This window comes from Pithys albifrons, chromosome 2 (assembly GCF_047495875.1).
Source record: "Pithys albifrons albifrons isolate INPA30051 chromosome 2, PitAlb_v1, whole genome shotgun sequence".
NCBI classification, from domain to species: domain Eukaryota; kingdom Metazoa; phylum Chordata; class Aves; order Passeriformes; family Thamnophilidae; genus Pithys; species Pithys albifrons.
The window spans coordinates 93,571,691-93,586,427 of record NC_092459.1 but is presented as its reverse complement, the minus strand read 5'-3'; the positions used below and the strand labels follow the sequence as shown (position 1 = coordinate 93,586,427).

General features: G+C 36.4%; 1 protein-coding gene across 3 annotated transcripts in view; it reads right to left on the bottom strand.

Annotated features, from left to right (window-relative positions):
- Positions 1–14,737, bottom strand: part of SYT14 (synaptotagmin 14) — a 90,380-nt gene that overhangs the window by 53,717 nt on the left and 21,926 nt on the right. The window contains exons 3-4 of one of the 3 annotated variants that reach the window (XM_071577834.1): positions 9,166–9,330; positions 2,457–2,675 (exon numbers count right to left, since the gene is read on the bottom strand). In XM_071577834.1, the coding sequence (XP_071433935.1) occupies positions 2,457–2,675; positions 9,166–9,330 (384 nt within the window). Of the gene's footprint in view, positions 1–2,456; positions 2,676–7,015; positions 7,953–9,165; positions 9,331–14,737 lie in introns of those variants that run through there. The other 2 variants (XM_071577818.1, XM_071577826.1) reach the window with 2 other exon arrangements.

Here is a 14,737-nt window from a genome sequence, read left to right as displayed (position 1 = left end):
GATTTTTAATATCATCTGTTCAATGGACTGTTTCTCTGAACACATAAGAACTATTTGATAGAAACAGCCAGTCTTGTATTTACTTAAGACTGCAGGATTTCTTCACAAGGTTCTCACCTTCCTCTTTCCATCAAAGTTCTAGTTTGGTCAGCTTTCCCTCTGTAATGATCACAACATAACAAGGGACACTGTCTTTGCCTCTATCCTAAAACATTTTTATCCTTGTGCAGAGATTTTTTTACGTTTGAAATAATTTAGGAGGAGTGCAAAAAACTACTAACACTAATTATTCTAGTGTGCCACCTTCAGGTCACTGAAAAGTGAAAAACACTAGAATGTTAATCTGTTCCCAAGTCCAATACTAAACTTTTTTTAAAATTCATATTAGACATAATTTTGTTGAGATTAATAGATTGTAAAAATGAGATACACATCACTCTAACTTGCAAGCATTTTGATGAACACTGCAGAATGACTGCAGGCTGTCCATTAAATCACATTGCTGACTTCACTCCTTGTAAAATGTGGAAAGAGAATGCTCTCATAACCAGCAGCAAAAGCAAAATACTGTCAGTATTAAAGACTTTATGCAAGTATGTGGTTAAAAATTAGATTTTTTAAGTTAGAAAGTTTGATAGTTTTTGCTTTAAAAGATTGTTTTTCCTAAACTCTGAAAGGTGTGCATTTATATAAATGGGGTTTATATCCAGCTGACTTACTGAATGAAAGAGCATTGAGAAGGAATAGCACTTGGTGACATACATCTTTAGCAAGAGAAGAATAACAAAAAAGGAGGAGAAGGGAAACAATTGTAACTTCCATGATGCAATACTTGGACTTGCCCATAAGGTTCTTTTGCCTTAGATTGTGAACAAGATACAGATTTTCAGATTGGAGCTCTCATTCCCCAGAGGAGGATAAAAATCAGTCACTATGAATTCTGATGGCCTGAGAGGATGATAAGGAAGTCAATTATCAAAAAAAAAAGAACAAAACAAAAAAACCAACCAAAAGAAAAAACTGGATACAGGCTAGCACAATGCCTTTGAAGCTTAAATCTTACAGGACCAAAGTAAAAAGCTCAGATACACTGAGGACTTTTCACTGAGAAGACAAACTAGGTTGGATAAAAAAATCTGGGCAATTATGAAACAAAAAGATGAATGTTACAACTATGACTATTTCAATAATCAGTCTCAGTAGTTTGAAAAGAGACAAATTTTTCTGGATATCTGAAAGCAGTCTTCTTGTACGACTTGTACCATGTACTACCTGCTAAAAAAGACAGTAATTTTTCCCCTCTCCTGTTAATAAACATCACCATTTTTCTCCACAGTGACACAAACCATACGAAAAATTAGCATCTTATCTCCCATATTCGCCCCACCAACACTGCTGAGAGAGCTCAGGAGATATAAAACCCAAACAAGATACTTGCATTATCCCTATTCCTTGTCCTTCTCTATCATGGTGTCCAAGGATCAGTTCTTACCACCTGACCTCTGCATCTCCTTCACTGTTTGCTGGAACTCACATTCCCAGCAAAGGAAAGTAAACCAAAGTCAAAAATCAACTTCTCTGATGATCTTACTCTGCTACTTAGTTCAAGGCTTTCATGTCCTTTGTGTCTTTGCTTGGGATCATGAACTACCATGCACTAATTTCAAATTTCAATGGCAAACTGACTTTATTATTTTACACAGTAAAAAGAAAAAATTTTTTCAAGCACTTTTAGACTATATTGAACATTGCAGAACAGGAATCTTTTAATTGCATGTATCCATGCTTATTACAAAACATCAAACATTGAAAAACTTTTGCATAATACTGACAGCAGAATTCTCAACCTCTGGGTCAAGTTGTCACCCTAACTAAAAATTAAGAAACGTATAGCACGTAAGAAAATATCCATTGTTTACATCCAACTTTTAGCACCATGAAAAAATACAATTATCTAATCTTTGTAGTAATTTCTTTCTGTGATTTCAAGAGAAGAAAACATACACAACATTCCAGCAATGCACACTGCAATGACCATATGCACCGTATCCAATAACCAATTCCATTCACTCTGCTGTTATAACAGCTTATCAACAGAGGAATAACATCTCTTGTTTGTATTTATAATACCACAAATTCAACTGTTTGCCTTCAACCATTTGCCATGTTCCTTCCTAAATCAAAACAGTTTAAATTTCTCCAAAAATGAAATGAATAATGATAAAATTTAATGAAACTTAATACAACAACGTATATAATTTTCAGTATTTCTGACAGAATGCACACAAGTCTGTGCTTTGCTTTGTTTTTTGAGCATGCAAAAATATAACAGGTGTCTGGATATTTCTTGCAGATCTTGACTATTTTCTAGTCAAGCTGCCCTCATCTAGGACTTACTTATCCAGAACAGAATTGTGAAATTTGGAATAAAAGGAAGGCTGTTAAATCACTCTTACCTTCATCTATTGAGGCTTCACTACTGTATCCATCATATTCTGCAGACAGGGGACTATATTTTTGTCTGGTTTCCCATATATAGTTTTTTTGCTGTCTGCCATCCACCACTGGCAGCCTGGAACTCTGGGTTCTAGACAAGGCCTCATGATATTTACCCAGTGCTTCATCTTCACTCTCAGATGATGAACCATGCTGGTCTTTACTCATATAAGAATTGTCTGTTTGAATAAAATAAAGCAAATCGACTACAGCTCAAAATAGAATACAAAAAAATAACCATAAGAGGTTATCACTGAAGATATTTAAGCTATTTTAATTAGAAATTCTGTAATAGTTTAAAAATATTTTCTTGTAACTATAAGCATTATGTGATTATGTAATTAGTGAGAGCTATTTTCATTTTCTAGAAAACCTGAAAGATTAAGCCCCAAAAATCCATTCTAACATTTATTCAACAGAGAAGCAACCAATTCTTATAAGGTGGCACACACTGACGTTCTTAAAACCCTTTATTAAGTAGGAAAATGCTCAAAGTAGTTTATGTAAAATAAATCCAATGCTACTGCAATATTACATTTGGATACCTAACACATCAAAAAAGCAGCTCCTGGTCCTACATTTCCAGCTGGGTTTTGCTGTGAGCATGTAGTAAAGCATAGAAATGAAACTGATTTGCAAAGAGAAGCCTACAACAAAATCGACTTAGGATATTTATGCCAGTAGTGCTTAAACTCACAAGAACAAATGGGAAAATGCTCGTGAAGGATGTTTGCATGCAGAAATTTATTTTACTTACAATAAAAAGTCCCTTGTTCAGTAACTGAAATTAATGCAGATTCTCAATGCAGATATCTGGCAACAGCAAAAACTACATGGAAAAAATCTATCTAGTTAATTCTTTTATACCAGCTCTTCTATAGTGCCCACTCCTGGGGCCAACATTTTCCAACTCCATCTCAAGCATGACTTCCTCCCACAAATCAAAGACTCAGCTGCATTTTTATTTCTGTAAAAGGAAACTTTCCTCCTCCCTTTTCCAACTTCATATGGATTCCACCCAAACTTAAAATGCTTTGCAGAGGTTCTGCAGATCTCAGTTCCAACAGGCATTCAAAGATTTCATGTCAGCTCAACAAAGGTCAGCATCACCACTGTGCTGTGAGCAAGCCTTCGGTAAAGGATTTGCCAGAGAATTTCCATTACTGGCAGAGCTTTGGGATACCCATAATGCTGTTTTTCAGCTCCTGATTCTGTGAGGGGATGTTCTAACATGCTATCCATCCATGTTCAACCTCTTCTCCCCTCCCTGCTTTTACACCCTCTTCCCAGTCCCTGTCCTTAGCCCCAGTTCTGCATTTCCACTCCCATTAGTCTTCACGCCCAGTCAGTCTCACTTCTCTGGCTGAGTATTCCTACTAGAGGGATTCAGCTTACCCAAAATTCAGCCATTTAAAATTAGAGTAACTCAAGGTATGCCAGTCATGTAGGCCTCTTTTACAGTCAAGTGTTTGCCTCTTATTACTACAGAGGTCCATCCTTCCTACTTTTGGGTAAGCCTCTGGAATAGCAGAATAAAATCACTTCCCATCAAGGTCTTTTTCTCCTTGGTATTCATACAGAAAAACCTATGCTTCAAGTTTAGGAAAGACACCTTTTGGAGAGTTACATTTATACGAGTAGAATCATATCCTAAGTTCCTGTTTTCCAGCTCCACCTCCAAGTCCTTGCTCCAGGCATCCACCTGGTGATTTCTTCTATCTTTTCTTTGTCATTCAATCCCAAATTTGCTTTGCTTGCACCTAACCAGCTACTCACATAACCTTGGTCTTTCGCCCTTAGTCTCTCTACCTTCAGGAAATGTCACCAGTTCTCTCCATGGCTGTCACCCATCCCGCTTTAAATCCCAATCTACCACATGCATCATGTTATCCTTGTTCAGAAAGTTTCTGTCCTCACAAACGACATGTTTTTTCTCAATTCTGCTGTTCAAACTTCCAGTGTCCTTCAGCAACCATAAATAGCAAAGGCAGGATAAGACCTGTTCTGTTCCTCAACCCCTACAATGAAGCATATGAGTGCAAATGGGATGGTCAGTGAATTTAACAAGCAAAGGATAAGAAGTGTTTACCATGTCTTTTCAAAAAGCAACCTTTCCAAAACTTTACTACTTCATCAAACTTTGGTGTTTTTTCATAAAAGAACATGGGCATCTTTGACATGGGAAAAGGGCTCTCCCACATTTCAAGCACACATTCCAATATAAAAAGGTGTCAAAACATCTTAGTAAAGCTGATGTGAAATCTACTTATTTTGTTGCACAAATACCTAGCATGTTTTTCCCATAATATATTTTTGAAAACAGCTGAAGTTTTTGAAGTATAACTTAGGGGAAAACAAAACAAAACAAAATCAAACCAAAAACCAACCAAAAGAACCAACACAAATCTCCAACAGAAATAAAGGCTAATTTCCTCATATTTTTTTCAAATTTAGCACACAATGTCAGGAAACTGAAAATAAGGTATTGAAATGGAAAAAGTCAGAAAACCTTAATTGGATATGATACTATCAGGTCTACATGCAATGTGTCCATAATCCTAATTTAGCATTTGTAGGAAAATGGTGTCTTAACAGACTGCTAATGAGCAACTGTATCTTTCAAGTCTAAGCTATCAGTTTTAACTCAAGTCTAACAGATACGGTTCTTCCCATTGTATGGATGGCTACAAAGTAAGTTCAATTTCACTGATCACTTATTAAAAATATCACACCAAGTAGGATATATTCTAACACATTCAGTGCAAGGGATTGTCCAGAAAAAGGAGTCTCTTTTGATGGTACAGAGAGTAAAATCTTTTATCTCATATGGCCCTCAACAGGTTGAAACCTGCCAACTTGGAAACTTCTACAGATTTCCACAATTATAATTAAAGCAGAGCACACATAACTAAAGCCAAGCATACCAGGACTAAAATATAGTGCCAGACATCAGTATTAGAGGCATCCTTTAGCATTACAAGAAATGTATTCACAAATATGAAATTGGGGTCATTAATCAGCCTGCATAAAGAATGCAATAGTATAAAACGTGGTAGCAACGTGTCTGAAAGAAGAGTTGAAAGTAGTGTCTCTAATAATACACTGACTTTTGTAAGCATCCAGAAGTTCTCAGGGATAACAGTTATTTTTATTACAGTTCCTAGCATAAAAGACTGAGAATGTATACTATTATTAAAAGTCATGAAGCAAGACCTCTTCAGAGGACTTACAAACCTCATTAAAGTTAAAACATAAGCTATCCATGCAAGTATTTTTTTAAATTAGCAATGCAAACTGTTTACAGTCTCTTGGGGAAAAAAAAGTTTCCTGTACATTGGAAAAAAACCCCCTTAGGGTTTTATGCCTCTCCTTGCCACTTCTCATTTAAGTTTTATATTTTACCTGGAAACTTGCCTAAGAGAATGCATGTTCTTATTAAAAACTTTGCTTTATTTGGCTAACATGGGTCATGAACAGTTATCAAACATTTGAAAGCTATTAATTTGCTTATTATGGAACCTAAGATGCCATTTTTGAGAGAGAATAAAGTTTACAAATAGAGTATTATGTAAAGAAATAATAGATAAAATCATAGTTACCATACAAACATGGAAAACACCTCCTAAATCAAATTAAAAAAACCAACCAAACAAAACCAAAACCAAACCAAAACCCAACAAAGCAGATAACTGAAATTTTCAGATAAGGGAAAACACACACACTGAAGAAAAAAAATGTGTTTCTATTATGAAATAATTAATTTCTGTACAGAAATAACACTTCTGGAAAAGCCTGCATTGCTTTCTAAAGCTTCACTATGCAGCCTGCAAACCAACTGTGTAAAAATTCAAGGTTTTACTTCTTACTGTTACTTGGACTGTTATTGCAATTCCTTTATCACATTGTTTAAGACTGGATGTTAAAGACAGCACACACAGTATCCATAGCAATAACACAGGTTTTCTTTGAAGACTACAACTGTAAGACATGCCTCATTCACTTTTTCTATACTTAAAATCACTTAATTGACATTTCTCATTGAGTCTTGTGTCTTGAAACCATTACATCCCAGAAATATTCTGAAGATCTACTGTAATGTAAATGCAAGAGAAGTTATTTCTTTTATCATCTTAGCACATTTTATGCAATGCTTGTAAAATAAACAAAATAAAAATCACATTCAGAAAACAAGTATTAATTTCCAGTACTAATTAATTCATAGTTTTCAACAGAAACCACACAGAGCACTGCAGAGAAGGTAAGAAAAAACATATAGAAGAAAAGTAAAGTTAGAACATAGGAAAGACATTTATTAATCAATCCCTTCAAGTAATACTTTGAAAAGTAATTAACTGCCAAGAAATATCAACAGAATTAGAGAATGAAGCACTGAAACAACCAAACCTACTTTTGTCCACATGAAACACTATTATTAAACGTGTAAATTGGTGAAAAAAGTAGGAATTGTCATAAGTTTCAGGAAAGGTTGAAGAATGCAGTTTGCTAACACACTCCTCACCTTTTCCTGCTGTCTTCTTATTACACAGCTCTCTTTCTAATTTCTCTGAGTTTTTCTTTTTACCACCATTTGCAATTGTAGTAGACAGACTGTCTTCATCTTTTGAGACGGACTTTCCTTTTCTGTCAAAGGAGGCTTCAAATTTCTTTTCTTTGATTTCATTAAGGCAATAGGGATAGTCTTTGTGCATCTTCTTGAAGCTGGAGTCTGATAATTTTTGCTTCTGTACTTCAACAAGTTTGGTTTCTAAATCCTGGGGAACACTCACACTGTGCACTTGATCAGAATCCTTAAAATCAGCTCCAGGTGACACTCCTTTGATTTTTCTATGCAAGTGATTCTTAGAATTATCCAATACTGCATATAGGCAATTATCTTGCTCCTCAATAGATTGCTCCATGGTAAAGTTATTACTTTTCTGGTCACTATCCTTCAAGAACTTTCCATTTAGAAAACACTCATTTCTCCCTACTGCTTTGTTTTTAAAAGGTTGTTCTAGAGACTTCAAAACCTGAGGTACTTCTGTATCACTGAAACGATTATTACCATCTGTGCCTCTTAAATGGCACTGGTTTTTGTCTAAGACATGGTCAGATACTCCAACCTGACTTGTAACTTTTTTTACAAAATCTAGTGAATCAGAATTCTGAGCCTCTCTGTGTTCTGTGACATCTCTCTTCACTTTCATGCTAATTTCCTGAGTATGTTCCTCTCTTCCATCCACAGGTTTATCATCATTCTGTACTTTGGAGCTCTCCTCTTCAGCACGAAAGCCATTTATCATGCTGGTTACTTGTTCTGTTACTGAGTCAGCCACAGTGTAGCTGACCTCTCCAACAACACTGGCCAGATCATCCACAGCACTGCTAAGAGTGTCCACCAGGGAAGACACAGAGGGAAGGCTCAGATTTTGGTGAAGGTTTCGGAAAAACGCCATTTTCCAGCCTATTCAGCAACAATTTTTAATACTGTAAGGTCCTCTGTTTCCCAAACTGATCATCTCTGTTTCTCCAAGTTCAACTTCAGAGCTATTTGCTTTTGCTATCTCAAAAATCAATATATTTACCAGGGGAAGCTGCAGCTTTCCTCTTCCCATTCAATGTGCATTGAAAATAACAAGAAAACAGCTAAATAAATACCTTGAAATGAAGCCACAATCAACCAGCAAAACCATAGTCTTTCATCAACTGCAGCACCAACTAGCCATAATAAAATTCATTATTTTCAAAAACAAGACAACTGTGTGAGGTGGATTTTTTTTTTTATTCTAACCTGCAAAGAAGAAGTTGTGAGTTAAATTGTGTTCTTTCAACAATGTCGCACTAAACCAAGTTTTCAACACCACACAACACACATCACGGAGACTCCTTCACCCCAAAGTATCTGTTGTCTTTTACATAAGGCAAGGGATTTTGAAAAATGAAGATTTGTTTTGTAGCAAAAAAAAAGTTAATATGACAAGAGTATATTTCCAGGGGAAGAACTTTTTTAGTCTCCAAAAAGATTGAAACTAAAATTTAGCGCCATATTTTAAAGAGCTGGAGGGGAAGAAGACCTCTCCAATTTCCCATTGTTTTCTCTGGTGCCTGTTCCTTTCTCTCAAGTCAGCTAACAAAACCTGTGCATTTCCACAGCACAAAAGTAGAAAGGGGTTATTTTACCAACCCTCAGTATCTTTTTCAAGATCTAAGTGTTTTCATTACACAGGATCCTTAAAGACCTTGTATTAAAAATATTCAACAATTTGTTTGTCCGAGATGCTTCTAATGTTTTACTTCTTTACAATTATTTTCCAGGTGAAAAATGCAAGACTTTCTCCAGAAGTTTGGTGAAGGATTTTAATAAGCTGAGTGAAAACCCAATAATCCATTCACAAATTTACTTGAGACACTTTAATGATACACGAATACGGAACATTTCAGACAAGTTCAAGAGGATTCTTATAGTGCAAGAGAATTACCTTCAGATAAGTAAAGGTCAACTCTTTGGTTATGTAGCTATTGAATTTCTGTGGCTTGTGGATACAAAGGTTTGTTGCTTTCAAGATATGGCCCAGTCACAGGAGAAGTCAACACTGTTGTGTTGTTACATCCTTCTAAAAATGTGCATTCTTATAGTTAAGTTTAGTATGTTGTATGACAAATACTTACAAAGTTTATCTTGTGAATTCTTTCTTGTAGTGTATCCCGAATCGAGATCTGGGAAACCGCTAACATTTTCAAAACACATCTTCTTATTAATATATAGGAAAAGTAGCAACATGAGAATAATGAACACCCCAACTGCCGAGAGGAATCCAATTGCTTCAGGGGATACTAAAAGAAACAGAAAAAAATAATTTTAAAATCTTGTAAAAGTTTGCAAAGTTATATTAACAGAATTGATCATTAATAAATATACCTGAAGTTGCAAATATATATGCAAGATGTCAATCAAGAAACACCATTTAAATTTGAGTTAATATTTAATCACGCTTTCAAAAAACAGAAAAGCATCTGATCCCAAGCTAAGGGAGGACTGACACCAAGCAAGAGGTTCTGGCAAAGTACAGGACTCCATAAGTACTGGACAGGGTCTCTGCAGAAAAATGGGGAGATTACCAGAAGATGCCTAGGCTGATGATTTCCGATGGAACCTCTGACACAGTGAGCACTGGAAGGGAGTTGAGATGACTCCCTCTTTCCGGAAGGGGATGGAGGTTTAGCCTCCTGGACTCAGGGACAACTTGGAGATAGCACTGCCAGGGAGGGACTGAGCCCTTGCTGTCAGTCTTGTTATGCTCAGCCCCTGGCTCCTCTTCCCTTGGGGACCAGCTGGACTGCACTGCCCCCTGACAGCCACACAGTGTGAGCACAACACTGAATGAGGAAAAGCACCTACCTTCATACAAACCAAGAAAGAGCTAAGTGCAATAGAGATAAAGCATACCTAATCAAAACCAGACAGAGATAAAAGTAGTCAATATAGACTGACATGTTAGAAAGTATCTAAAATAAGGAATATGTAATTACTATTAAGCAGGGAACTAAAAGGGAACATTGGTGATCTTTGGGGGTAGAATCTCACAAGTCCATCAGTATCTAATGACATCAATAAAACTACTTAAGACTAAGATTACCAAGGAAAGGGTTTCAGAAATATGAAATCTGCAAATGGATGTAGCAAATTGGAGCAATGGGGAAAGAGTAATTAAGGGGCAGCTTGTTTATTTGAAAGGAGAATGGGTAGGAAAAGGGATATAGAAGAGCAGCAAAAACAAGTCTAGAAATATAAGAAATAATGAAAAACTTATAAAGGCAGTTCAAGAAGAAGAGGGCAGATCTTTTGAAAGGAGTGCAGATGCTCAGAGACTCTAATGAAGCTGAGTTGCTTCATTAAAAGAGGCTGCCAGGATGTTAGAATGAAGACCCATGGGAAACTCAGTGGCCTCTCCAATGAGTCTACATACAAAACACTTGAAGTGAGAAGTTAAAAGGGTGACAGAACTACAAATTTGATACTAACTAGGGTGGGAGGTTAAAGTGAAGGGTTATAAAACTGTCATTCCATAATAACAGGGTGCAATTTATAAGAAAAAGGTGTTAGAACTCAGTAATTACATGCAATTAACAATGGCATAAGGCATTATAAAACTCTGATTTCTAGTGAATTGCTAATAAATTATCTGTTAATTGATTTATTAGTAGTGATCAATTAAGAAATATTATAGCCTCAGTTATGTCTCAAACCTGCATTCTAAAGAAAGAGAGTAAAACCTTGAGGTAACAGACACTTACAAGTGGGTTTTGTGGCCACAACACACAGAGGTGCACCACTCAAGATTGAACCTGACTGCCTTCATCTGGATGAGGATTTCACCTACCCCTTTCTTCCTGCCAATTTTGCTAGATTCTCTGCTCACCACCATAAGATTTATGAAGATACATCAGATTTATGCATTCTGTTGGCGGCCCTTCACTTTAGGACTGTGATGCTGCACGGCTACACCTTCCACTATGTAAAAAGGAGTGGGATTACACAAGAGTTGGCAACAGACTCTGCATTCTCAGAGATGAAATACAAAAGAACAAGAGTCCGAAATAACTCCAAGAGAAATTCCAGTTGGAGATGAGGAAGGAAAAAAATCCCAAATAAGAGGCATTTATCACTGGAACAGATTGCTTAGATCAGTTACAGAATCCAACTTTAATGTTATCCCGACTTTGAAGAGGGGATTGAACTGTAAATTACTTTTCCAGGAGCCTTCCAAATTAAATCACTCTCTGATTCGACATATGCCCTTTGTAAATCTGGGCTCAGACATCTATGTAAAAGTGCTGACTGAGAAACACATGCAGTTCCACAATCTCCTCAGTTCATTTTGCAGGATGACAGGGAACATTTGTGTCTGTGGTGCTGTTCTTAAACTATTATACAGGTAGCTTTTAAAAACTGAAAGATCACAAGAAATATGCCTTCCACCACCTAAAACGGATGAGTCAGATTTGCACTTCTCTTTTGAGCTGGACATCCAGACCTATCTGAGACTGAAAATTATTTTTGCTTCACTCTTTACCTCTGACCAGAAGGGACCATGTAACATTGTGCCTACAGCACCGAAAATTTTCCCACAAAAAGGAACTTGCCAGGAACTTCAAGACAGACATCTTGCTGCATCAAGCAGAGCAACAGGGTGAGAAAAGCAAAATTCTATTCTGCAACAGAGGGGAAAGGCAGCTAATTCTTTTAAAAATATCTTCGCTATCATGAACAAAGAGAAATTAAAAAAACCTGGCATGTGTCAGGTGTTCACTTTTCGTTTGTCAGGCATTGCATTTTCATGGAATCTTTCCACATATGGGAAAACTCAAACTTGACAAAAGCCTCAGTTCATTTTTGACGTCAAAGTTTAACAGATGAAATCTCCCAAGGTTCTGCTGGCAGTAGATATGCTCCCACTCCCCCCAAAACTGCATACAGATAACAGAGAATGTCTGGGGCTATTGGAACAACACCCACTTTCCTTTGAATTATTGGTCCTGACCCAAATGAGACTAGAGACTGGGCCAAGAGCAGAAAATCTTCATTTTTCAATGACTTCCAGTCCCTAACACCTATAAAAACAGAGGTGGTGGCAGAAAAGGCAGGAATAAGAAAATGTGATTCCCCAGAATGCAGGGACTGACAGAAGTGAGAGTGAAGTATAAGGCAGCAGTCAGGCACAAGTTCCTGATGGCCAGTGGGGAACTGGGAAGCAGGAGTTCTGAAGGAGGTGCAACACGGAGATGGAGCACCCAGAGAAGGCAAAAAGAGATGACAAATCAGGAAGACTTGACAGATAAAGGCCATGGGACCAGAGGATTTATCTATGAGAAGAATTGCTCGATTATTGGAGCAGGCTGTCCTAAGCAAGTTTGTCTGAATTCAATGTCAACACTGATTTGTGCAGGAGATTGAACTGAATTCCAGTCACAGAATGATTTGCAATAAAGGACAGTGAATGTTTCCTTTCACTGGGATAGATTAACTGTGCAACAACTTCAGGGGAAAATGCTCTTGTGTATTTCACATTCAATCTTTTAAAACTGTAGGTTTAAACTGTTATTTTTTACTGATGCTTATACTGATCAGCAATCAAAGCTGCTTTGATCCATCCAAATACGTGCTTAAGGAAGTTGACCACAACCTAAAAGTAACATGAAAACCCAGTGCTTTTAGGTTTTTTCCTCCAGTACTCCCAGGGTACTAATTAGTAAAAAAAAAAGATACCGTCTGCAAGCTTAATAATTCTCTGCGGAAACACAGTATCTGATGGCATCTTTCTGGAGTGAAAAAAACCAAAACATTGGCCGATACCTTACAAAAAGAATGAAACTTTAGCTGCAGCAGGACTAATTAATTATTAATGTAATTCACTGTGAACACAGGACTTGAAAATTATATTTCCCTATCAGTTTGCATCCATGTAAAGAGTCTCAGAATACTTGTTCACAGATTAAGTATATTATCAAGTTGAAATCCTATAATGTATTACCATTACAAAGCCAGGGGAAAAAACATTGCATTTCAATTTTCCACATGAAATGTGTACAAATTCCCATCTCTGAGTACAGGTTTTACACATCACATTAAGCCTTCAATTAGCTGCTCGCAGTTGAAGTGTCAAGCAGGTATACTTCACAGACAGAGAAAATACAAAATGTTACTTTCTGCATATAAAATACATCTGTGCTACGTTCAGCACCAGAATTATTTTGATTCAAAACACAACGTCATAAATTCTAACTTGTCTGGGCATTAATTGTGCCGTGAAATGCAATTTAAAAACTTCTTGAGGTTCTCAGTGATTTCCTCTACTATCAGAAACAAGCAGAAAAGCATTACTTTCTCAAAGTCATATTTCAAATTCAAAGGTCCAACTTGTATAAACTTCCTAATTATCCTCAGTTCTTAAGAAAAACAAAAACAAAAGTATGATGCCGAAAGGGGTTTTGTTCTGATTTTCACATTTTGTAGATTTTAGGAACACAGTAGTTGTAGATTTTTAGAGGGTTAATATTTCTAACAGTTTAAGTTTAATGCCTTTCTATCACTACCCCTGTCCCAGAACAGGGAGCTCAAATTTCTTTAGTTAATTAATCTTGTTTAGACTCCTTTCCAAGGTAGAGCTGAAGGATATCAGAAGGCCTACAGAATGAAACATAAACATAGGTCAGAGTGACCCAAAAGCCAGAATTGGATGAACTCCAAGAGACCTTTGTGTGCCCGAGGAAGAAGAGCTGATGAAGACAGAGGGTCTTGACGATCCCAGACCCAATTCCAGGGGTTGGACCAGGGGTGGGACTGGGGCTGGACTGAGAAATGTGTAAAGCAATGATTGGAGGGATCTTATTATAAAAGCCATGAAAACAAGAACTGGGACACATGCATGTCATCATGTATTCCTGTGGGCTGTAGGCCTGTGATATTAAAGGACCTTTACTTTTTATCTTACCCTACACTAACGTGGCTCAAAGTCCTGTTTTTTGGGGGGAAGGGTCATTCACGGCATCAGTATGAATTTATGAACGAATTTATCTTTGAAATTCATAACAATATAACACAGTTTTAGAAACACTAAAAGAACAAATATCTTCCTACAAAGATATTAAGACTAATTGAATTGCTTGCAATGGAAGTGGCATAGAAAGTTATACTCATTACAGAAGCGTTACATTAACATCACTTTATTTCATTTTTATTATTATCATCACTAGAATTAGAGTTATTAGAACACAGAAACTTACCATCTCTTCCTCTTAAATATCAAATTAGCATCTCTTTCTCAAATAGTAAATCCCCTATTATGAAATATTTTTTCTTTTCAAAAAGATGTTTCAAACTCTTCAAAAAATAAAAGCATCCTCAAATAAGTAGCACCAAAACAACAAAAATTCTCAGACATATTAAAAAGTTTTTCATATTTTTAATATTAATTTTTAAAGCATTTAATGTTGTTATTAATACGTATCTACCCCCAAATTGTATTGAATATCCAGTCAGTTATTTTTGGAGCTTCTGCACTCCATATCACACTGCTCACTGTGTGAAAAGCCACAGGGTTATCTTAGTGCTGTTTCAATTATTCATTTACAAACACAATACTATCTCTTCTGTACACAAATCAAGTAACTGGGGGTATGATCTGAAGAACCTCATTACCCTTAATATCCTAGCAGAAAAAACATTTGAAATTAAAAATGT